This window comes from Drosophila miranda (assembly GCF_003369915.1).
Source record: "Drosophila miranda strain MSH22 chromosome Y unlocalized genomic scaffold, D.miranda_PacBio2.1 Contig_Y3_pilon, whole genome shotgun sequence".
NCBI classification, from domain to species: Eukaryota; Metazoa; Arthropoda; class Insecta; order Diptera; family Drosophilidae; genus Drosophila; species Drosophila miranda.
The window spans coordinates 10,638,951-10,664,692 of NW_022881625.1; the positions used below are offsets into that span (position 1 = coordinate 10,638,951).

A 25,742-nucleotide genomic window follows, 5' to 3' on the forward strand; every position below is an offset into this window, starting at 1 on the left:
CTTGTCACCTGCCCAAGAATTCGCTTTAAAAACAATAGTGGATCAGTTTCCTTCCTTTGCTGTTTCTGGTCTCGGTAAGACATCAATTCTGAGCCACGTGATAGATACGGGAAACGCTAAGCCCATCAAACAACGGCATTTTTCGGTTTCACCTGCCATAGAGAAGCTGATCTACGCGGAAGTAGACAGGATGATCAAGCTTGGGGTAATTGAGGAGTCGGAAAGCGTATGGGCCTCGCCTGTTGTCTTAGTCCAAAAAACAAGGAAAGTGAGACTTTGCTTGGACAGTAGAAAGGTGAATGCAGTAACTGAGAAAGATGCCTATCCGCTTCCCCACATTGATGGCATTCTAAGCACACTGCCAAGAGCAAATTTTATATCAAGCCTGGACTTAAAAGACGCTTTCGGGCAAATTCCGGTAGATGTAGGCTCAAGACCCAAGACGGCGTTCACTATACCAGGTAGACCCTTGTATCAATATAAGCATATGCCATTCGGGCTGTGTAATGCGTCTCAAACGATGTCGAGACTGATGGATAAAGTCATTCCGTTTGCACTTCGCAACGAAGTATTCGTGTACTTGGATGATTTGCTCATAATCTCTGATAGCTTTGCCTCACACATGAAAGTGCTGGAGACGGTTTCTTCGAAAATTCGAAAGGCTGGACTGACAATAAACATCGAAAAAAGTCATTTTTGCATGCAATCGGTTAAGTATCTCGGGCATGTAATAGGTGAAGGGGGCATAAAGACCGATCCCGATAAGATTTCGGCCACTACCAACTTCCCTTTCCCAAAAACATTGAGAGCACTGAGAAGCTTTTTAGGCATGGCTGGCTGGTATAGGAAGTTTATTCTCAGTTTTGCTTCAGTTTCAGCTCCATTGACTGATCTGCTGAAACCAAAGCAGAAATTTGTCATGTCCAGTGAGGGAGAAAAAGCATTTTAGCGGCTGAAAGAATTGCTCTGCAGTGCTCCTGTTTTGCGTAGCCCAGACTTCACTAAGCCATTTTACATCCATTGCGATGCAAGCAAATCAGGAGTTGGAGGGGTGCTAGTTCAGAAGACGGACGAGGGAGAGGAATTACCCATCGCTTTTGTGTCAAAAAAATTAAATAGTGCACAGAGAAATTATACCGTTACGGAGCAGGAGTGCTTAGCTGCACTGGTCAGCATAAAGCGATTTAGGGCGTATGTCGAGGGCCACGAGTTTACGGTTATCACGGACCACGCCTCATTAAAGTGGCTAATGTCACAAAGCGACCTGCACTCAAGATTAGCTAGATGGGCACTCAAACTCCAAGGCTTTCGATTTAAGATTGACCACAGAAAAGGGAAGTTAAATGTAGTACCTGAATACTCCAGCAAAGATAGCTGCGGCCCCGCGGGACCACTCCAGGGCCAGCTCATCGAACCGGGAGTCACCACGAAGTAACCCAGCACGACAGACATCACGCCAGCCACGAACCCCGACACCACAGGACGAGATCAGAGAGACCTCGACGACGGACTACCAACTGGAGCCATTAGCCGACGTCGAAATAGCCCGGGAACGAAACCCGTTTCGCCCAGCCGACTCGGATGACGAGAACGCGATCTTGGCCGCCATTACCGCCCGGGAACTGGAGGACCTATCGCCGTGGCAGCAAGACCCAGACCCTGAACCACCCCCCACGCCGTGGGCAGGCAAGTTTCTGGAAGAAGAACTGGCGAAATTCGACGGACTAGCTGGAGTCTCCCAGGCCCGTGAAGCAACGCTATTTCCCGAAGAACCCGGCCATGCAGAAGATCATCAACGCGCAGGTGGACGAGCTGCTACGGGACGAAAGGATCGAGCCATCCCACAGTCCCCACAGCGCCCCAATCGTCTTGGTAGGGAAGAAGACCGGAGAAATGCGAATGTGCGTGGATTATCGCCAACTAAATGCCCGCTCGGTGCCGGACGCATATCCGCTGCCACGGATTAACCACATTCTCGAGAGACTTCGCCACGCTCGCTACATCTCCACGCTGGACCTCAAAAACGGATACTGGCAGATCCCGGTGGCCGAGGGCAGCAGAGAGGCAACAGCATTTACCGTCCCCGGCAGAGGACTCTTCCAGTGGAAGGTCATGCCTTTCGGCCTGCACTCAGCCCCAGCGACGTTCCAGCGAGCGTTGGACAGCGTCATCGGATCCACCATGGAGCCGTACGCGTTCGCATATCTCGACGATATCATCGTCATCGGAGCCACGCTAGAAGAACACATCGACCACCTTCGCGAGGTTTTCAGGAGGCTGCGAGAGGCGAACCTCCGACTGAACAGAAACAAGTGTAGCTTCTTCAGGAAGAGTTTAGTCTACCTCGGCCATGTCATCAGCGAACAAGGCATCCACACGGACCCAGATAAGGTCAGCGCAGTCCAGAAACTAGCACCACCCACCACACTGAAAGAACTGCGACGCTGCATCGGGATGGCATCCTGGTACCGACGTTTCGTCCCCAACTTCGCCAAGGTGGTCCAGCCCAACGGGACGCTTCGCCCGCTGGGCCTTGGAGCTCCAGCAATATCAGTTTGACATCCACTACCGCCGAGGAAGCCAGAACGTTGTGGCTGACGCCCTCTCACGACAACCAGTAGAAACTCTGCAGCGAGCGGACGAAGACCGGGACCCTTGCCCCTGCCCCTGGCTGCAGAGGCTCCGCAAGCGGATCCAGGAACAGCCGGAAGGACACCCGGAGTTCATCATCGAGAGCGACCAAATATACAAACAAGCCAGCAGCAGAACCAGCGAAGAAGACCCTATCAAATGGAAACTATGTGTCAACAAGGACCACCGCCGACGCGTGCTAGAAGAGTGCCACGATCATCCGACAGCAGGACACCTCGCAATCAGGAAGACGGCGACACGAATAGCCCAGAGGTACTACTGGCCCGGACTGCACCGAGATATCGCCCGATATATCCAGCAGTGCACCAAGTGCCAGCAGTACAAGGTGAGTCAAACCAAACCAGGAGGGAAGATGCACACCCGCCAAGCCCAAGAACCACTGGACATCGTCTGCGCCGACTTCATTGGACCATTGCCCCGATCCAAACACGGCAATACTATGTTGCTGGTGTTCTTCGACGCCTTCAGCAAGTGGGTGGAGTTGGTCCCACTACGCAAGGCCACCACCGCACTACTGGAGACCGCTTTCCGGGAACGGATCCTGAGCCGATTCGGAACCCCACGGAAGTTCGTATGCGACAACGGGACCCAATTCACAAGTCGCTCGTTCCGAAAGTTCTGCAAACTAGCAGGCATGGAATTGGAGTATACGGCGCCCTATACGCCACAACAAAACCCCACGGAACGAGCCAACAGGACGATCAAAACCATGATCGCCCAGTACATCGATGGAGACCAGCGGACATGGGACGAGCTGCTGCCCGAACTCAGCCTAGCCATCAACAGCAGCACATCGGACACCACAGGCTTCAGCCCAGCATTCATCGTACTCGGCCGGGAACCTCGGTTGCCTGGCCTGGCCTTGTACGAAGAGACGACCCCAGGACTAGGCGAAGTGACAGAGACCCCAACCAACAAGGCCAAGCGACTCAAGGAAATCTTCGCCATCGTACAAGAAAATACCCAGCAGGCATCACAGACGCAGAGCAGGACCTACAACCTACGTCGACGCGAATGGAGACCCACGATCGGGACGCTCGTGATGCTACGCCAACATCACCTGTCCAAAGCGGCGGATAACTTCGCTGCCAAACTGGCTCCCAAATATGAGGGGCCTTAAAAAGTAATTAAATTTATTTCTCCCACCATAGCACGACTCCAGAAGCATCCGGGAAGACAACGACGAACGGCCGGACTAGCCGACCTCAAGGCCTACCACGACAACGAGCACACACTCACCAGCGAAGACAACGAAGACAACGATGACGACGACCCCAGCACCAGGAAAACCGCGAGTTCATGAGGGCCACTTATGGTAGTGCGCTGCCGTAATGTCCTCGCCCCGCAAGGGGAAACCGCGTCCACACTCAGTAAGATAGCTTAACTCCCCTTAAGGGATTAGAGTAAGACATAGCCAGAAACTAGAAAATGCACCGATCAGGGAAACCCAGGGCACAGGACACATCAGTAGCACAGGGCAGGTTCTAACCAAACAAGGTTTCTTCCCCCACCAGATCCGACATGGACAACCCAAGGACGAGCGACGCACAGCCTCTAGAGGCAAAGGATGGCACGGAGCGGCATCCTAGGGGTGCGTCGCCGCCCAGCTCAAGGCAACCACGGTCCACGACCAGCCAACCACCAGCAAGCCACCACTCTCCGAACCCGCAAGCAGAACCGGGCAACACCACGCAGCCTGGACCATCAACAGGAGCCGTACCCCGACCACCCAGGCCACCAGGCCCCGCCGGGCGACAACCATGACCTGGGCATGGCTCAACGACGTCGTCCATCCGAACACGTCACGAAACAACCTGGCTGGGATCATCACAGTGGAGGCGATGCGGCCATCGGACTCAGACGAGGAGGTCCGAGCAGGCCGGGCCCAGCAGGAGCCACCAAGACGCCTACGCCGCCGCAAGCATCCAGGCCAAGGAACAGGCACCGCCGTCACCCCACGCGCGACTCGAAGACGCGTCGAGCCAGGACACGTCAACCTGGACCCCAACTCCGAGGGGCAGAGCAGCTCCCCAGTCGCGCCCAAGCTGCGGCTGCGGTCCCCACCACCACCGCCCTATTACCTGTACCGCATGGGAGAACCGCTGACCCCACGGCCGAGCTACGACAGCAGCTCCGACGAAGGGTTCACCAGCCCCACGATGGAGGCCGACAAGCACTGGGAGCCGACCTGCCAGGCAAGCACCGATGAAGAGCTCTTGCACGACCGACGCTTCGGAAAAGCGGGTGGCCGCCCATGAGTCAGGCACTCCGTCCAGGAGCTAAACCGCCAACTGGAGGCCGAGCGGGCCACGACGGAACCATACTCGGACGTGAGCGAGGACGAAGATGGGCCGGCCAACTGCCAGAAGAACACTCCAGCCAACATCGCGGTTGACGTGGCACCTTGGACCACCTGGAAGGACGGCGACAGGACCCTGCAACTGCTGCTCGCCCATCCACGGCCCATCACCCCACCCGGGCCCGAGAGGGAGATCATCCCCGCGTCGGACAACGACACAACAAGCGACGACGAGGTACAGCTCCTAGGAGAGGACGACACCACTCCGCTACGGATCCGCGACGGCAGTCTGGGCGATGCGCTGCCCCGACGGCTCCGGAACCTCGGCCTTCAGGATGAACACGAGCCACCCAGACATGTAACCGGCAATGAGCTGCCCCAACTGCTCCAGGAACTCGGCCTGGGGGACGGACCCGTGTCCCCGATACCCAGGGATGACGGAGACGAGGAGGTAGTCTGGATCCTGGGAGGGCAGGAGAACCCAAACGGCCCGATCCCGGACACCAGCTGGGACGACGGGTGGCACGCCAGACTGCAGGAGTGGGACGCTCAGGAGGATGCGGCAGCCCCGGAAAGAAGGGAGAATCCCGATTGGCAGCCGCTGGACCCCGCACCAATGAAGTGGCTATCGCCAGTTCCCACCGACCACAACGCCCCGAACCCGGAACCGACGAGCTGCACGGCCCGAGAGGCCGAACCAGGAAACCGCGAGCCAACCAAAGGAGGACAGCGACCTGTCATTGGGTTTGGAAGAGGCAGAGGCGGGCGGACTGCTCACAGCGTTCGAGGAGATGCCCGAGCTAAACACGCTGCAGGAGGAGCAGGAATGGCCAATCGCCCCAGTCGCCTGGCGGGTAAGCACGCCTGACCGCCGCATCCCGCAAAGCCTGTTGGCGCCAGCGCTCAGGCAAACGCGGCGCGTCACGGGCGCAGCCGGATTCGCAGCTTAGAACACCACGACGGCCAACGCTTCCGCGTATGCATCAGCGGGAATTTGGTGCGCATTTCACCGCGCCCCACCCCGAAGTAGGAAGGGAGTGTGAAGGCATAAGCCTCCACAGCACTAACCACGACACCATCCCCTGGAGGGACCGCCCCGACGGCTGGTTATCTAATTTCATTATTTCATTATCACTTTTTATCCGATTCTTATTACTTCTATTATAATTAGTATTACTTAGACAACGAACAATGAATCCTTAGTTTCCCCAATTAAAATAAGAAATAGGCTAGGAAAACCCCTAAAATAGTGAGGCGTTTTACTTATTAGCAGAGAAGAGACAACACGAAAGAGAGACGCCTACTACGGCCACGCAGCAAAGAGAGCCGACATGGAAGAGAAGGAAACGAAGAGACTCGCCGGTCGCTCTTACGCCCACGCAGCCAAAGCAAGAGAGAGAACGGCCGAAGGCAAAGGAACAGCATGCAAGAGAGCGAAGCGGCAGAGAAGCCGCCGATCGCCCACGCAGCCGAGGCCGACAGCCGAAAGCTGCGCAGCCACGAAGCGGCGGAGAAGCTGCAAAAGGTAAAGCAGAGGCCTGGCACGGTCCAGCGCGGGCCAGGCTCGGGAGTGATCTCGGAGGGCTGAGCCAGACCGGTTGTGCGGCGGAAGCCAAAATAGATTTAAAAACTAGCCGTGACCGCGCCGTGTACGCAATAAGCCGGACGCGGTGAATAAAAACCAGCTGTGACCGCGGTGTGCAAAGGAAGCCACCGACGTGACGAAGACCGGCCGCCGGACCCAAGGAAGGGAAAGCAAGGGTGAGCCACCTCACGTATGTGAGCTCTGGGGGGATAGATCGGTGCAGTAGGCAGGGTGTACGCACAGAACCAGAAGTTTTCCCGAAAATGTTATAAATTTTTGTCATTTAGGAATAGTGAATAGGGAATAGGGAATAAGTGAAAAGCAGTTAGAAGTGAAAAGGGAACCAAGCAGCAGCCAACAATTAAAAGGCAAGACCCACAAAAGCAAAACGGCTAACGATGTTTAGGAGCCACGGATCAGGAAAAGCAGCAGGAGAAAAGGAAGGAAAACTTAAAATCAGTGATCAGCAGCCAAAAATCAGAGTCCCGGCAAATAGCCAGCACCAATCGTTGATCCCTCGACTTATGTACAGCTGAGGCTGGTTTCTCTAATACCCCAAGCAACAGCCGCCGGCACGTGTCCCAGACGCGCCGGCGAAAACCACGCAGCCAGCCACCTACGCGACAGAAAGAGACGGGGAGAGACGCCGAAGACACAGCACCGTGTGCCGGGAGAAAACGGCCGCGGACGGCACCTAAAACTTTGGCACGCGACGGCGACAAAGCGGCACCAACGACAGTAGCAAAGAAGCAGCAGCGGCGCAGCGGCAGAGCAGGAAAGCAGCGACGACAGAGCAACGAGGCAGCGGCAGAGCGGAGAAGCAGCAGCGACAGAGCAACGTGGCAGCGGCAGAGCGGAGAAGCAGCAGCGACAGAGCAACGTGGTAGCGGCAGAGCGGAGAAGCAGCAGCAAGGCAGTGACCGAGCAGCGAGGCAGTGAGCGAGCAGCGAGGCAGTGACAGAGCAGCGAGACAGTGACAGAGCAGCAAGACAGTGACAGAGCAGCCAAGCAGTGAAGCAGCGGTAGACCAACCGAGCAGCGGGGGACAGAGGGCGATCGCAGAGGAGCAGCTACATGGCAGAGGAGCCCTCGGCCACAAAGCCATGGCCACGCCACGGCCAATATAAGGCGGAGCAGGAAAACCGGTCGAGACAGTCATTACCGGGCAGTCAGGCAGTTGTTACCGAGCAGTCAGACAGTCATTACCGGGCAGTCAGGTAGTTGTTACCGAGCAGTCACACAGAACCTTTCCCTGTACCGCGCCACGTATCCTTCGACAGGATCATCCAACCAGTGCTGTGTATCCTAGTACAGGATCACCGATCTAGTACCGTGCCGCGTGCCCTTCGAACAGGACTCTCCACCCAGTGCCGCGTATCCTAGTACAGAAGCCCAGACCCAGTACCGTGCTGATAAGGACTCGTACCGGTGCCCCGATTAGTGGACCAGCATCAGGATGAACATCCGCTGGATAGCGTCCCGCAGGAAGGACGAGCTGCAGAGCCTGGCTAAGGAGTTTGGACTAGGAGAAACTGGGACTGTAGAGGACCTACGGAGCCGGATCACCGCATTCATCGCACGCCCTGGGCACCCCGAAGCCGTGCAGGCAAGGCTGGACGAATTGGCTACATACTTTGGGAACATACCGAGCCCCAGGGACCACCGGAGCCCAGCCACGTCACCCGGGCCAGGGAGCCGGACGAAGATGGAAGATAGCAAGGAGGGACCAAAACTGCGATTAATTGTACCCGAGCTGAGAACTTCCTTACAGGGTATATTAGATTTGTGGTAAAAGTGGATGTGTGTAACGTCCAGAAGGAATCGTTTCCGACCCCATAAAGTATATATATTCTTGATCAGCATCAATAGCCGAGTCGATTGAGCCCTGTCTGTCTGTCTGTCTGTCCGTCTGTCCGTCTGTCCGTCCGTCCGTCTGTCCGTCCCCTTCAGCGCCTAGTGCTCAAAGACTATAAGAGCTAGAGCAACGATGTTTTGGATCCAGACTTCTGTGATATGTCACTGCTACAAAAATATTTCAAAACTTCGCCCCGCCCACTTCCGCCCCCACAAAGGACGAAAATCTGTTGCATCCACAATATTGCATATTCGAGAAAACTAAAAACGCAGAATCATAGATAATGACCATATCCATCAGATTGCTGAATCTGGATCAGATCGGATCATTTTTGTAGCCAAAAGCAAGAAATCAATTTGCAGTGGCTACGCAGCTCCCGACGTCACGCTCAGACTGATTTTCTGTCTCTTTCGCACGCACTCTTTGTCGTGTCGTTCAATATTAGCGGCGCCTGCCGGAGGAGAGCCATACTGACTTAGTATCGGGTATAACCGTAGAGTTGCGGTCTCCGCAGCAACTCACAACGTTCCCCCTCGTTTTAATAGTGCTTTTGTGTGTTTGTGTGTGAATATAACGACAGAATGGAAACGGCAAGGAAAGAACTGAAAGAGAGAATGCAGCAAAAGTGGAAGAACCAGGAAGAAGGTAAGAAAATGTTGTTTATGTTTTTCTTTGCTGTACGATTATAGGCGATGAACTAAAAAGATATAAAACAAAATAGATCGATAGCATTTTGTTAGCTTTATGTTTAGTATGGACAAACTTTTACCAAGAATCATCTTTCTTATAGGAGAAAATACTAAAGGCAAACAGGACTATAAAAATAACGAAAAATACCGAAAAAGTCAACTTCGGCTTATCTTAAAAGGTTTTCAGTTCAAAGCTAATGAAAATATATACCTGCTGTTTTCTTTCAATTTAGAGAATAATATCGGGAGAAACGGATATAAAAATGGGTTTAATTATTTATTCTCGTATATTGTTTTTTGACAGTGTATGCCTCGCCCTGACTCACTTTATAATTGTGATATTTGTTGTTGCTGTTGTTTCTGGTCAAGTGCTGTGAAGAGGTGGGGAATGAATGTTTATGTTTCCGACTAAAGTGCTTCTTTTGTAAATCACTTTCGAGCTCCAGAGCCATGCAAAGGCTTAGGTTGAAGGTTGAATTAAAATTCCTGCACTTATAATTATCTCCTGCTGTTGTCCTTTACGGACCCACATGTACATACATGTGTACATATGTACTTCCTTTCACCGCATGTATTTTCAAATGTCAATTAGTTGAGTTAATTGAGCGAAAGTGCAAAATGTGAACCGCAATATCGTTTATATACTGTGAGGAACCGTGGTTCCCACAGGCCGAATTCGACCAAAGCATAGCCGGATAAAGGCGGTGGGACGGTCGGATAAAGGCTGATGGCTGGCTGGATAAGGCGAAGGTCAGCCCAGATACCCACGGATAGCCGGATGCGGCGAAGAGGCCAAGGGCCCCGAGAGGAGAAGTGTCCCGCTCTCGGAGCAAGAGAAACGCGAGAGGCAGAGGAGACGGCGGGATCGGGCCGGCAGCGATCCGACGCATGACCAAATAGGGGCATGGGATCACGCCACCGGCCAGGCCCCGTTACGAAGGCTGTGGAAACCAGGAGACGGCGATGGAAAACTACCAACGCCGAGCCGGGGCCCGTCAAGGGGCCATAAAAGGAGGCTGCGGCAACGAAGCGGCTCTTTTTTTCCGTGGAGAAGTGATCGCGCGCGCACGTTGAAACCCCGTCGAAACGTGAGAGTAATACCCGGTACGGTTCGAAGAAGTGCAGTGAAGTGAATAACAACAGGAAGACAGGCCCCGCCTGCCCCAGAGTGAGTCTAAGTTAAGAGGTGATCCACAGTTGCCGGCGGAAGCTAAGAGGGGAGTGCGAGACGTAGAGTGCGGATTTGCGTGGCGGGCCAAAGCAATAGCGGAGGTCAAACTGCCCCAATCAACAGCCTCAACGCTGCCACACCCGACGAGAGCCCACGCGTGGTGGAGATCCATAGATAAGCTGAATTGTAGCATCTAGCCCTAAGTCCTAATATAAGTACGAATAAAGAGAGATTCGATTAAAGAAAAGGAAGGTCTAATCATTTGTCGTTGGGGGCAACAATAAAAATACGTTGCGACGAATCGGCCAACCGCTGAGCGAGCCCAGCAAACTCAAGCGAACCAAGAAGCAGGTCCGTTACAACTGGCGCCCAACGTGGGGCCTACAACGACAAATAGTAGGACAAAGGGAGGAGAAATATAGATGAGAGAATGGGGAAGGGACAATGGATCCACCGGTTGAGAAAGGAGGAGCTTGTCCAATGCGGCCACGCCTTCGGCGTGCGGCTGGAGGGCACAGTGGACGAAATGAGAAGAACATTTAAGGAGTGGATGAGGGAACACGAAGATGAGTCGGAGTGGGCCGATCTGATTGAGGTATGGGAGTGTCGGGCGGACAGGTCCTCGCCGACACCCCGGGCGGACGACAAACAAGCCGCGTACGAGCACCCGGCACCCCACCCGGCGCAACCGCGGCGACGCTGTGGAGGTCCCCAGTCGACATACAGAGAGAATTGATAGCGAGTCTCTCAGTGCCAATACCGGAACGCTCGCACACGGGGACGCCTAGCAGGCCCCACCACCAAGGAAGGGATCGAAGCCGAGAGACCGAAAGAGGGAGAACCGAACCAGCCACAATACGGCCAGCACACCTGGACTACGCTAGAGTGGCGAAACAGGTGAGAGAGTGGTCGTTCCGGTTCGACGGGACGACGAAGCCTCTCGAGTTCTTGGAGCAGGTCGAGTGGTCCGCCGAGACGTACGGTCTGGATCCGGATCTGGTCCCAAGGGCGATGCCGGAGCTGCTAAAAGGGCGGGCGCTGATGTGGTTCGTGGCGAACAATCGACAGTGGAGAACGTGGAAAGAGTTCTCGTCGAGCTTCCAGGCTTACTTTCTGCCGCGGGGATACTTTGAGAAGTTGCTGCAGGAAGTGAGGGTGAGGAAACAGAAATGGGGCGAGCCATTCAAAGAGCATATGGCAGAGATGCAGACACTTATGCGACCCCTGAAATGTCCCCAAGAGGAGCAGACGGAGCTGATTCGTGAGAATAGCATGCCCGATCTGAGAGCGTATATGAGGCCGCACCGGTGCAAGGACCTCGACACCATGATGGAACTGGCAGACGAGTTCGAGGCGTTGGAGAGGGACCGCCTAGAGTTCCAACGGGAGAATCCAACCGTGAAAGCCCGGGCAGCGAATCCCTCCCACAAGCCAGCCGAGACGACGGCCTGTCGGCGATGCAAGGACGGCCCGCTGGACGGAGCAGCACTTGAGGAGAGGGGAGAGCGCGTCATTAGGCCGACACCGACCAACGGCAATATCGAGAACGGATATGTCAAGAATCCGGCCCAGGCGTGCCGAAGGTGTGGGAGCGCGGATCATTGGAGCCGGGAGTGCAACGGCCGACCTCTCACCTACTGCTGGAGATGCGGAAAAGTGGGCATCTCGGCATGGCAATGCTGCAGGAAGACGGGAAACGCCCCGCGACCCACGCCGCGGAGGGCCGTGCCAGGGTCGCAAGAAACGGTCCCTCAAGCCTAGTCGGCAGGCTGACCAGCGAGGAGGAACAGTTATCCGCGGTAGTGGAGGTCGCGGGCATGGAGCTGCAAGCCACGGTGGATACAGGAGCTACCAGCAGTTTCGTGAGCCGTTACTCGTGTTGCCGGGCGTGATTGATGAGTTAGTGTTGGGATGGGATTTTCTCCGCGCGGTCGGGCAGTGGTGACCTGTGCAGGGCACAGGGTGGTGATCCCTGCCCAAGATCGGGAACGAGGAGACCAGGAGGAAAGACTGTCCGTGGCGAAGGCCGAAGCTGGAGACACGGCTCCGGAGTCCGACAACGAAACGGACACGACCCTAAGAATGGCCGCCAGAGGGGTGTCAGCGGGCATGAGGCAGAATAAGGGGGCGAGGGAAGAGCCAGTGGAGGAATTCTTAGCCCGAGAGTTAGAGGCATTTTCCAGGATCGAGGGGGTGTCTAATGTGGCGGTGCACACAATCACCATGAGTGACCCGCAACCGATTAAGCAAAGATATTACCCGAAGAACCCCAAAATGCAGGCCGAGATTAACCAGAAAGTGGACGAACTAGTAGAAATGGGATGCATAGAGCCGTCAAAGAGCCCCTACAGTTCGCCTATAGTGATGGTAAAGAAGAAAAATGGCAAATGGAGATTGTGCGTGGACTTTCGTCAAGTTAACGCGAGATCAGTAAAGGACGCGTACCCAATGCCCAGGATCGATTACATCCTCGATCAACTGCGGGAAGCGAAATTCATAAGTAGCCTAGATCTGAAGGATGTATATTGGCAGATCCCCCTGGCCGAGAGCAGCCGGCCGATTACGGCGTTCACGGTGCCCGGAAAGGGGCTATACCAATGGAAGGTGATGCCGTTTGGGTTACACTCCGCGTCGGCCACCTTCCAACGGGCGTTAGACCAGGTGATTGGGCCAGAAATGATGCCGCACGCATTCGCATACCAGGATGACATAGTGGTCATCGGGCGAACAGAGGAAGAACACCGGAGAAACCTGAAAGAGGTGTTTCGACGGCTGCGATTGGCGAACCTGCGGCTGAACGCAGACAAGTGCGAGTTCTTTAGGAAAGAGCTGCGGTATCTAGGCCACAAGGTGACCGGTGAGGGGATATGTACAGACCCCGAGAAAGTCGCAGCCATAGCCGAATTGAAACCGCCGACAAATGTCAAGGAGCTGAGACAGTACTTGGGAGTGGCCTCATGGTACCGGAGGTTCGTGCCCGACTTCGCCACCCTCGTGCAGCCCCTGTCCGGGCTCCTCAAGAAGAAGGCGGAATAAGTCTGGACACAAGAACGGCAAGAAGCGTTCGAGGAGGTGAAATGACGACTAGTGGCGGACCCCGTGCTGGCGTGCCCCGACTTCTCGAAGAAGTTCATTCTGCAGACAGACGCCAGTGATTACGGGCTGGGTGCGATTCTCACGCAGGAGACGGAAAGGGGCGAACGGGTAATATCATATGCTAGCAGGACGCTAAATGGACCCGAAAGGAACTATTCGGCGACCGAGAAAGAATGTCTGGCCATTGTGTGGGCCATCCGCCGGTTGAGACCATACTTGGAAGGATATCGCTTCAAGGTGGTCACGGACCACATGGCTCTGAAATGGCTAAATAGCATAGAAAGTCCGTCGGGAAGAGTGGCGAGATGGGCATTAGAGCTACAGGAGTACGACTTTGAAGTCGCGTACAGGAAAGGACAGCTCAACGTGGTAGCCGACGCACTCTCCCGACAACCGGTGGAGGAGCGAGGCCGTCGGATAAGAAGTGAGGAGGGAACACAACCAGTAGGCGAGCCGCCCTGCAAGTGGTTAGAGGGCATGGTAGAAAAGATCAGAAAAGAATCCCCGAAGTACCCCGACTATGTGGAGAAGGGGGGAAACTTGTACCGGCACATTCCTCACCGGGCAGGGAGCGAAGAAGTCGCCTCGTGGAAGTTATGTGTGCCGAAATATGCCCGAGAAAGGGTCTTAAAGGAAAGCCACGATAGTCCGGAAGCAGGCCACGCCGGCGGAAGGAGCAGCAGAGGCACTAATAAAGGCCTGTCGGGAGCGCATAATAGCCCGTTTTGGCACGCCCAAAGTCTTCATTACGGACAATGGGGTGCAGTTTGCAAGCAGGGCATTTACAAGATTCCTGGAGCAGCTAGGAGTTCGTCACCAGTTTACGGCGCCATACACGCCGCAAGAGAATCCGACAGAGCGAACGAACAGAACGGTAAAGACCATGATAGCTCAGTTTACCGAGGGTGATCAAAGGTGTTGGGATGAAAAATGGCCGGAGCTGATGCTGGCCATGAATTCGGGAGTGTCGGATACAACGGGATATTCACCGGCGTTCGTGGTGCAAGGAAGGGAACCCCGGCTGCCAAAGGCCCTATATGACGAGGAGACGGTAGGCACGGGACAAGGCACAGAGACGCCGGATGAAAATGCGAAGAAATTAAAGGAGCTGTTTCAGTTGGTTCGACGCAACTTGGAAAGGGCAGCCCAGGATCAGGCCAGGCATTACACCCTGAGAAGAAGACCGTGGAGACCCAAAGTGGGAGAGGTCGTGTGGGCCAAACAGCACCACCTTTCCAATGCAGCGGAGGGATTCGCCGCGAAGCTGGCACCAAGGTACGATGGGCCATACCAGATAGAGGACTTTATATCCCCGGTTATCTGCAACCTAAGAAAGGAGGGCGACAGGAAGAAGAGAACGGCACACATACGAGATCTGAAACCCCAACCCGAGGAGCGAGAGACACAGGGGTGAAGGAGAATGGCTGTAATAGGTCGCCCTAAAGGGTCACGCAGGACCAGGAACGGTAGAGTGCCACGCAGGACACTGGGGAAGGGTGCCGCGCAGGACACGCACGAGACTCGTCAGCACGCAGGGTGATGGACTTGTGCACTTAGATTAAAAAAAAAAAAAAGGCGAACAGGAAGACTGTGGTTGGAGAAATCTGAAAAAAAAACCAAAATTAGTAAAAAGAAGTAAAATAAAACGAGAAGAGGAAAAGCTCAGCAAACCTGAACAGGAAACGCGTCACCCAAAGCTGGGAGGCGAATCCAGGGTCGGGGAGTGTAATCTCAGACAGCGGATGACCAGGAAAAACCCAGGGGCCAGGTTCACGCCTCAACGCGGACTCACGGGGCAACTACGAGCGTCGGGCCGGAACGACGGGTGCCGCTCATGCGTGGACTACCGGGCGAGGAGTCGGATGATCCTCGGGTCCGAGCCACTGTGTGAGGGAGACACCCGTCAAAAGAGTCCGGCCGGTGGCGCAAAGGAGTTGCCCTGGGATGTGAGCCCAAGATTCCAGCCCGGGCGGAGGGTCGGATGACCCATTGTTCACGAGCGGAATCGCGGCAAGCGGCCCGCATTGAGGGCAGAGGGCGAGCTGGAAAGGGAGAAAGGAGGGAGTAAAAGTCATCCGGGTCGGGAGAACTCACCCAGGCCAAGGAGGGTCCGAGCAGCACGGGATGAAGAAGACAGGTCGGCGGTGGCATGTAAGAACAAATAGCAATTTTTTTATAACAATTAAAAGTAAAGAATTAGCAATCCATCAATCCATTAAATAGCAATTAAAATAAACAAGAATGAAGGGCTGAATAAAAGTTGTGAATAAGCAAAAATAAAATGGGGGAATAAAAAGCAAAATAATCATGAACGGGAAAGGGGTGGGTCCATCAAAGATGGAAAAGTTTTATCCATGAGCCAACAGAGAAACGCGGCGAGAACACAACAGTATCCAAAAAAGAAGGGATAAGGCGAAATCGGATAGAGAGCGGAGAGCGCGACGGCACTCGCACAACCAGGGGAAAGATGCCGTTAGAGAGCGCGGCCGGCAGAGAGACGAGGCTGAGGGCCATGAGTACAAACGCAACAACCGTTAGAACCAGGCGGGAGAGACCGAGACACGGAGCACCGGCACCGGTAGAGGGAACGATTGGCAATGCAACGCGTGTATATAGGCGGGTGGAAAACGGAACAGCGAACACTTGAAGGTAACTAAAAAAAAAATGGAGATGAAACGCGGGCTCAACCACGAGGATGGCAGGAAAAAGATGGATGATATGAGGGCCTTCCTGGAGGATTAACAGGCGATCGTGGGAGGAGGGGGCTATCGCGCCGGTACTTCTCGTCAGCGACGGGCGTCTCTGCTCTCGCGTAGCGACGAGGAGGATTGGTGCGATGCCTCCCAGTTCCTTCAACTGCTGGCCTCGCCGTTGGTGTCACCGGCGCCATCGGGGCACGACTCGGTGTCGCCGACGGTGTCATCGGATGAGGAGGAGGAGGAAGACGACGAGGTCATATGCACCGACGGCTCGCGCGCGCCAACCGCTCAGGAGAAGGCCAGATGGAGACGGCAGCAAAGGGCGGAGCCGGAGACGAGGGATGGAAACCCCCGCTGACCCTGCGCGACAAAATCGAGGCGGTGAGGCGGAGGTTTCAGGAGGCGACGCCGGAGGAGAAGCGCCGGATGCACCAAGTGCTGGAGAGGGCGCGGGCGATCAGGCGGCGGAGGGACGAGCGGATGGAGGCGCGGCGGCGACAGGCGGAAAGAGCCGCCAGTACGGAGGAGCACGGCCAAGAGAGCGACGAGGCGCCGCCACCCCCACCATTCCGGGTGGTGCTGCCGCCGATGCAGCCCCGGACCGACGAGGCGGAGACCGAGGGAACGCCGCCCCAGGCCACGGGCAAGCAGGCTACGAACCCAGAGGCCGAGTGGCAGCGGCGGCTGCAGCAGGCCGAGGAGGAGGAAGGCGAGCTGTGGCAGCCTACGCCACCGGCCGAGGATGACGAGGGCCCCGAGAGGCGGCAGCCGCAGGCCGAGGAGGAGCAGCACCAGCAGCACCAGCAGCAGCAGCACCAGCAGCAGCAGCAGCAGCACCAGCAGCACCAGCAGCACCGGCAGCAGCAGCACCAGCAGCAGCAGCACCAGCAGCAGCAGCAACGGCAGCACCAGCAGCAGCAGCACCAGCAGCAGCAACAGCAGCACCAGCAGCAGCAGCACCAGCAGCCGCATCACCAGCAGCAGGGGCAGGAGCAGTGGCAGCAGCAACCACAGTGGAGGGGACCGGAGGCGGCCGTAATGGGTCCGTATGTATCGCAGGAGGTGCGGACCGCCGTGCGCCAGGGGATGGTGTGGCACCACCAGACCCTGCACATCACGTGGCCCTCGGGGCCCGCCCCGAGCGAAGCCCAGCCAGAGGCCGGCGCCCGGGTGTGGGAGGAGAGTCCACGCGGCAGCAACAGCAGGGACCCGCGGAGGAGGGACCCCGGACCCGCCCCCACGACCTCAGCGGCAGCAATGGCGACGGCGGAGGCAGCGATGCGGACTGCAGAAGCGGCGACGGCGGCAGCAGAGACGCAGACCGCGGAAACGGCGACGGCGGCCCAGACGGCGACGGCCGAGGCAGCGGCAGAAGCCGAGACGCGGGCCGCGGAAACGGCGACGGCGGTCCAGACAGCGACGGCCGAGACAGCGGCAGAGGCGGCGACGGCGGCAGCAGAGACGCAGACCGCGGAAACGGCGACGGCGGCCCAGACGGCGACAGCCGAGGCAGCGGCAGAAGCCGAGACGCGGGCCGCGGAAACGGCGACGGCGGCGACAGCACCGACGGAGGTGGAACTCGAGGCGTGGGAGCGCGGACCGTGGGTGTGGCCCGCACCGGAGAGGTCGACGGCGGCCGAGCGCCCGGCTCTGAAGCGGCAGGCCTCCTGCCCGGAGCCCTGTGCAGGACCGAAGCGACCGGCCCTGCAACGGCAGAGCTCGGCACCAGCAGCCACGGTCCACTGGAGGGCGATCCCGCGGGAGGAGTGGCCGGCGGCGGTGGTCCGCGCGCAGACCCAGATTCGCCTCGTGGGTAGGAGGGTGAAGAAGCTGGTGAGCGAGCGGGGTACCCGGTACCGCATTGCGATGTCGGCCACGCGCACGGAGGTGTTCCGCGAGCACAAGTAAGGAAAAAAAAGGGGGAAAGAAAAAAAAGAGAAAATGAATAAAGAGAGAAGAAAAAGAGAAAAGTGGAATACTTACGGGGGAGAGATATCGAGTGGATCGCCTAAGCGCCCCTACACCTTATCGATAGGTGGGGATTCGGCCCCAGCCAGAAAATTGCAAGGGCTGGCAGCGCCGCCCGAGCAAAGGCGCCAGAGGGCGCCAGGGCGCCCGTGATCCCAGATGCCGTAAGGAGCGCGCGTAAAATGGGGCCGTTTGAATGAGGAAAGCACACTCCGGCGCAAGGTCGCGGAAAACGGGAGGATTCCGCTGCGGGAAGAAAGGGGGGGGTGTGAGGAACCGTGGTTCCCACAGGCCGAATTCGACCAAAGCATAGCCGGATAAAGGCGGTGGGACGGTCGGATAAAGGCTGATGGCTGGCTGGATAAGGCGAAGGTCAGCCCAGATACCCACGGATAGCCGGATGCGGCGAAGAGGCCAAGGGCCCGAGAGGAGAAGTGTCCCGCTCTCGGAGCAAGAGAAACGCGAGAGGCAGAGGAGACGGCGGGATCGGGCCGGCAGCGATCCGACGCATGACCAAATAGGGGCATGGGATCACGCCACCGGCCAGGCCCCGTTACGAAGGCTGTGGAAACCAGGAGACGGCGATGGAAAACTACCAACGCCGAGCCGGAGCCCGTCAAGGGGCTATAAAAGGAGGCTGCGGCAACGAAGCGGCTCTCTTTTTCCGTGGAGAAGTGATCGCGCGCGCACGTTGAAACCCGGTCGAAACGTGAGAGTAATACCCGGTACGGTTCGAAGAAGTGCAGTGAAGTGAATAACAACAGGAAGACAGGCCCCGCCTGCCCCCAGAGTGAGTCTAAGTTAAGAGGGGATCCACAGTTGCCGGCGGGAGCTAAGAGGGGAGTGCGAGACGTAGAGTGCGGATTTGCGTGGCGGGCCAAAGCAATAGCGGAGGTCAAACTGCCCCAATCAACAGCCTCAACGCTGCCACACCCGACGAGAGCCCACGCGTGGTGGAGATCCATAGATAAGCTGAATTGTAGCATCTAGCCCTAAGTCCTAATATAAGTACGAATAAAGAGAGATTCGATTAAAGAAAAGGAAGGTCTAATCATTTGTCGTTGGGGCAACAATAAAAATACGTTGCGACGAATCGGCCGACCGCTGAGCGAGCCCAGCAAACTCAAGCGAACCAAGAAGCAGGTCCGTTACAATACATTTACGGAATTCACTCGCCTCTGTCAATCTTTTGGCTTTTATTGTCCCCTTGCCCCCCCTGGTCCACAGTCTTTTGGCCTTTGTTGGGGCAGCAGAGCCCTTTTGCGAGGCCAGCTTTGCGCAGTTCGAGGAGCTGTCGTTGAACAAGCGCATGGAGGAGGTGGCCAAGAACGAGGAGGCCACCGAGGAGGACGACATCGATGTGGAGCTGCGCCTGTCGCGCTTCGAATACCTCATGGAGAGGCGTCTGCTGCGGCTGAACAGTGTCCTGCTGCGCCAGAATCCGCACAACGTTCACGAGTGGCACAAGCGGGTCAACCTGTACGAGGACAAGCCCACGGAGATCCTCAACACCTACACCGAGGCCGTGCAGACAGTCCAGCCCAAGCTGGCGGTAGGAAAGCTGCACACCCTCTGGGTGGATTTTGCCAAGTTCTACGAGTCCAATGGCTAGGTGGAGGACGCCCGCGTGGTCTTCGAGCGGGGCACCAAGGTGGAGTACGCCCGCGTGGTCTTCGAGCGGGGCACCGAGGTGGAGTACGTCAAGGTGGAGGATCTGGCCGCCGGGTGGTGCGAGTGGGCGGAGATGGAGCTGCGCCAGCAGCAGTTCGAGGCAGCCCTCAAGCTGATGCAACGTGCCACGGCCATGCCCAAGCGGAAGGTGGCGTATCACGACGACTCGGAGACAGTGCAGTCGCGCCCCCACAGATCCCTGAAGGTGTGGTCCATGTACGCCGTTCTGGAGGAGGCCTTTGGCACCTTCAAGACCTGCACGGCCGTCTACGAGCGCATCATCGACCTGAAGATCTGCACGCCGCAGGTGCTCATCAACCTTGGCATGTTCCTCGAAGAGCACAACTACTTAGAGGAGGCCTATCGGGCCTACGAGAAGGGCATTGCCCTGTTTAAGTGGCCGAATGTGTACGACATCTGGAACTCGTATCTAAGCAAGTTCCTCGCGCGCTACGGGGGCACAAAGCTGGAGCGGGCCCGCGACCTCTTCGAACAGTGCCTGGATCAGTGACCCGCTGAGCAATCCAAGTACTTTTTCCAGCTCTACGCGAAGCTGGACGAGGAGCACGGCCTGGCCCGGCATGCCATGTCCGTCTACGATCGCGCCACGTCCGCCGTCAAGGAAGAGGAGATGTTCGACATGTACAACATATTCGTGAAGAAGGCCGCCGAGATCTAAGGCCTGCCACGCACCAGGGAGATCTACGAGAAGGCCATCGAGGCTCTGCAGGAGCAGCATATGCGCCACATGTGCGTCAAATTCGCCGAGCTGCAGACGAAGCTGGGCTAGGTGGATCGAGCCAGGGCCATCTACGCTCACAGGTGAGTCGACATTTACCCGTTGGATCGTCAATATTCTAAGCTCTCTTCTGCTTTGTCCCAACAGGTGTGCGATCCCCGCATCACGGCGGACTTCTGGCAGACCTGGAAGGAGTTCGAGGTGCGTCATGGCAACGAGGATACGATGCGTGAAATGCTGCGGATCAAGCGTTCCATTCAGGCCACCTACAACACTCAGGTCAACATGATGGCTGCCCAGTTTGTCAACACGAACACGAATGGTGTGGCTGCCGATGCTGGTGCTGGCTCCGGACCGGATGCCATGCGGCTGCTCGAGGAGAAGGCCCGACACGCGGCGGCCGAGGCCAAGTAGAAGCCCGCCGAGAAGGCTGCCTCCAATATCATGTTTGTGCGCGGCTAGACCCAGGGCGGGGCCAAGGGCAAGGAAAATACAGTCGTCAATCCGAATGAGATTGATATTGGCGACAGCGAGGACGACGACGACGATGAGGAGGAGGACCCGCAGCAGCCGAGTGTAGACCAGGCCGAGGCAGGCCAGGCCACAACCAAAACCGATGACGAGGGCCTCATCATGAAGAAACTGCGCTTCGAACAAAAGGCCATACCGGCCAAGGTCTTTGACAGCCTCAAGCCGACAAATCAATCCGATTCCGATGAGGGATAAGTCTTTTGTTTCTTTTGATTACGCGAAATATAAATGTATGTCTGTGGAATACTTCCCTCGATTTGAAACCTATTCTTCGGAGACCTATTCTTCGTTTTGTTCGAAAATTCAATAATTCCTCGAATCTCAGCAGGCGTTGGCAATGTTTCCCTGCCAGAGTTTGAGCCTTGGGATATCTCATTCCTTTCGAATCAGCTGTTGGAAGCACATCTATTCTCTCTATTTTTTAGTTTTTCATTTTTTTTATTCAGAAAAAAATCAAAATTTGTTTGGAACTGTCTGAAAAATAAGAGAACTTTCGTAACCTGTCGCGAGGGACTGTCACTATCATTAAGCGATGAAGTCTGTACGCTTGATGCACGCCCTGTGCAGGCGTGTCCAGCACACATTCCTGGCCAGACGCAGAGATGTGGAACAGCGACGGCACTACGCCGAGAAATGTGACTCGGTGATCAAAGGCGTTGTGGTGGGCGTGTACGCCAAGGAGGGCGACCGCCAGCCCAAGATGACACCATCCGGCGAGAAGTTTGACGATCGCGTCCAGGGTAAGATCACTGATCTCATACGCGAGACGGGCCCGAGTGGCCAGCTGGGAAAAGGCCGTGTCTTCATGAACGTGGATGCGGAGTTCCGTGCGGTGGCCGTGGTCGGCGTGGGACAGGAGGGGGCCGGCTTCAACGACCTGGAGATGATCGACGAGGGAATGAAGAACGCTCGCGTCGCTGCCGGCGTGGGGGCTCGTGCCCTTCAACTGCAGGGCTGCACAGATGTATTCGTGGAGTCGATGGAGTATGCGGAGCAGGCGGCCGAGGGGAGCGCCTTGGCCGTCTGGCGCTACAACACCAACAAGCGCCGTCGGGACCGCACACTCATTCCCAAACTGGAGCTGTACGACTCTCCCGACTCGGATGCCTGGATGCAAGGCCGAATCGCAGAACCTGGCCCGTCGCCTGGCCGATACGCGGCCAATCAGATGACGCCCACAATCTTCGCCCAGTCAACGGTGGATGCCCTGTGCCCCTGCGGGGTATCCGTGGAGGTACGCAGCATGGATCGAGTCCAAGAGCTTGAACAGCTTCTTGATGGTGGCCAAGGGCCAGCTGCGAGCCGCCGATCATCTTGGAAATCGCCTACTGCGGCACCGCACCCGAGGACAAGCCCATCCTCCTGCTGGGCAAGGGCATCACATTCAACAGCGGGGGCCTCTGCCTCCGTCCAAGGACTGCTTGTCCATGTACCGCGGCTGCATGTCCGGTGCAGCCGCCTGCGTGGGCGTCATCCGAGCCGCTGCCGCCCTATCGCTGCCCCTAAACATAACGGCACTGCTGCCGCTGTGCGAGAACATTCCTCCGGAATGGCGGCCAAGCCTGGCGACGTGGTGTCCCTCCTCAATGGCAAAACTCTCGGCTTCGTGGACGTCAGCAAGGCTGGTGTGATGGCCATGGCCGATCCCTTGCTCTACGCCCAGACGATCTACAAGCCGCGCATGGTCGTGGACATTGCTACAGTGGGCTACGCCGTCTGCCAGCGCTGGGCGGAGCAGCAGCCGGGATTTTCAGCAATTCGAACTTCGTCTACAAGCAGTTCGAGAAGGCCGGTGCCCTTACGGGGGATCGCGTTTGGCGTCTGCCCCTGTGGAGCTACTTCAAGGAGCTGATCATGCCGAACGAGACCTTTGACATCAGCAACCGCGGACGTGGCCCCGCCTCCAGCTGCATCGCTGCCGCCGTTCTGCACGAGCTGGTGCCGTGCGTCGACTGTGCTTACCTGGACATCCGCAACGTGGGCATGCTGACGAGCTACAATCCGCTCCCATATTTGCTGAAGGACCGCATGACTGGCCGTCCCACTCGCACCATCGTTCAGGCTGGCCCCGACGGCAGGTAATCTGATTATGTTCGTTACACAATTCCTTTGTTAATGTTCCGCGTTCCAAATTTGTTGTTAATTGAAGTACCAATTGAAGTATACGTTTTATAGTGAGATCTAACAGAAGTGCGGATACCAAATTTGGTTACTATAGCCTTAATAGTCTCTGAGATTTGTTGATGCCCCTGATTTTCGTCCTTTGCGGGGGCGGAAGGGGGTGTGGCGAAATTTGGACACGAAACGGTCAAGGTCCGATATCACAGGAGTGTGGATAACAAATTTGGTTGCTCTGGCTCTTATAGGTTCTGAGATCCTTGAACTCATATTTTGCAATTGGCAAAGCCGACCATGAAACCTGTGTGTTAGAGAGAGACAGAGCGAGAAAGAATGAAATTTTCTTGATTCTGGCTAAAATAATTATACGATCTGGTTGAGATTTTACACACTAGAACATATAGTCATCTTCTACGATTCTGCGTTTTTGGTTTTCTCGTATCGTCGAAATTGGTGGTGGTGGTGGTCTTGGTACTTCAATTAACAACAAATTTGGAACGCGGAACATTAACAAAGGAATTGTGTAACGAACATAATCAGATTACTTGCCGTCGGGGCATCTGAAACAGAAACTGAACGATGGTGCGAGGGTATATTGTGGATGCAACAGATTTTCGTCCTTTGTGGGGCGGAAGGGGGTGAGGCGAAATTTTGAGCTATACGTTTTATAGTGAGATCTAACAGGAGTGCGGATACCAAATTTGGTTACTCTAGCCTTAATAGTCTCTGAGATTTGTGAATATCCCCAGATTTTCATCCTTTGCGTGGTCGGAAGGGGGTGTTTGAGATGCCAAGCTTTTTTGGCACCTATGTGTTTCAAAAATGAAAAGAGATTTTGGGTTAAACTTTATAATTCGTATTTAATCTTGGTGGCTTAGCGGAAGCTGATTGCTTGCTATTGCCAGATAAACTTTATGCGAGATCGATATGCAACCAATGCGCAGAGGGGTTAGCATAGAACTAAACTATAGACGACGGCGTTAAATCAAAGTGATTGCCGAAGTGGCGGCAGCAGATCAAAGTAGTTGCCGAAGTGGCGGCGGCAGAGAGCCCCTTTAGCGGGAGAGCGCAGCAGCTCTGCAGAACGTCAACGTTTTACAACATAGGCGGCTCTCTCTGCTCATACAATAATAATGTTAAAGTTACGGTTATTCTTCAGCGGCTGGCCCGAACATACACCCACGTGTGGTAGCTAGTCTCTCAACAGATTCCTTAAGGGGCAGCAAACATAGCCGAGTGACGGCCCTCCTGATGTTTCCTGAGGATGTCTTCAGGTCAGCGACGCGACACACTCCGTCCTTGCCCAAAACGACATCGACCACTCTAGCCAGTGGCCAACGCATTGGAGGAAGATTTTCGTCCTTCACCAGAACGAGGTCGTTCTTGCAGATGTTTTGCGCGGGGGTACGCCACTTCGCGCGCTCTTGCAAAAGAGTGAGATACTCTTCGCGCCAACGGCTCCAAAATATTTGCAGATGAGCAGGAGTCAAAACGTCTAAATCATCAGGATTTTCTGAAAGCGAGAGCAAAGGGCGAGAGTTAACAATTGCAGTGATCTGACAGATCAGAGTGCGCAGCTCGTCGAAGCTAAGCACAGATGGTCCAACTGAGCGGTACAGGTGATATTTTGCGGTCTTCACGGCCGCTTCCCACAACCCGCCAAAATGCGGAGAGCGAGGTGGGATAAAACGCCAGTCGATCGAGTCAGCCAAGCAGGATTCGTGGACCTCCTTCATATGCGGTTCGCTCAGACAAAGCTTCTTTAGCTCCAGAAGCTCGTTCTTGGCCCCAACGAAGTTTGTCGCATTGTCCGACCAAATTTGACTTGGCCTTCCTCGAGTGGAAGTAAAACGCTTTAGTGCGCCTAGAAACGATGCGGTGGTCAAATCCTTTACGAGCTCCATGTGTATAGCCTTAGAAGTGAAACAGATGAATACGCTAATGTAGCACTTGATCGGAGGCCTCGTGCGGATTTCTGATCGGTAGAAAAAAGGTCCACAGTAATCTACTCCAGTGACTTCAAAAGCTCGAGATCCTTCCAAACGTTCCTTAGGTAGGTCTCCCATGATGTGTTCGACCATGCGCGGCCTAGTCCTGAAGCATCTCACACATCTGCTGACGACCCTTGACACTGCCTTAACACCTCCAATGGGCCAATATTCCAGCCGAATTTTGGATAGCAAGGCGCGAGGTCCGGCATGGAGGTTTCTTTCATGATAATATCTTATCAGCGCAAAGGTAATGGAATGTCCCTTTGGCAGAATGAGCGGGTGCTGAGCGTCAAATCCTAGCGATGAGTTGCCAAGACGACCTCCAACTCTAAGTAGTCCAGAATGATCGATGAATGGGTTGAGCGAACTAATAGAACTGGATTTCATGACTTAACCAATGCGCCGAATCTCCTTTATGTCCATCCACGTTGAATGCAACGCTGAGGGTAGGCTTTCATCCCAATCCAAATTTTCTCTCCAAAGCTGCTGAAGGAAGATTTTGCACCTGACAATGACTGGATTTATCAATCCAAGAGGGTCGTAGAACCGCGCAATCGTAGATAAAACCGACCGCTTTGATGGCTTTGAGTTTGTGTCCAGTGCGGACAAGGCAAAAAGCAGCTGATCCGAAGCAGGGTCCCACGCTAAGCCGAGAGTTTTGGCAATGTCGCTTCCATC

The 25,742-nt window shown here is 55.6% G+C and overlaps 1 protein-coding gene and 1 pseudogene across 1 annotated transcript; both read left to right on the plus strand.

The window, feature by feature from the left end:
- The first annotated feature begins 19,212 nt into the window (after positions 1-19,212).
- LOC117194872 lies at positions 19,213-20,511 on the plus strand (annotated as a pseudogene).
- A 976-nt stretch (positions 20,512-21,487) lies between these two features.
- On the plus strand, positions 21,488-22,461 carry LOC117194873 (cytosol aminopeptidase-like). The gene is made up of 2 exons (XM_033399337.1): positions 21,488-22,189; positions 22,303-22,461. Exons 1-2 carry the CDS (start codon positions 21,488-21,490, stop codon positions 22,459-22,461), a joined length of 861 nt encoding a protein of 286 aa, XP_033255228.1.
- The last annotated feature ends 3,281 nt before the right edge of the window (positions 22,462-25,742 follow it).

Bases quoted from the DNA above. Each gene is read 5' to 3' on its own strand.
- LOC117194873 (XM_033399337.1), top strand. From the start codon at position 21,488: ATGAAGTCTGTACGCTTGATGCACGCCCTGTGCAGGCGTGTCCAGCAC. The intron at 22,190-22,302 runs GTACGCAGCATG...ACCGCACCCGAG, and splicing joins CCTGCGGGGTATCCGTGGAG to GACAAGCCCATCCTCCTGCT.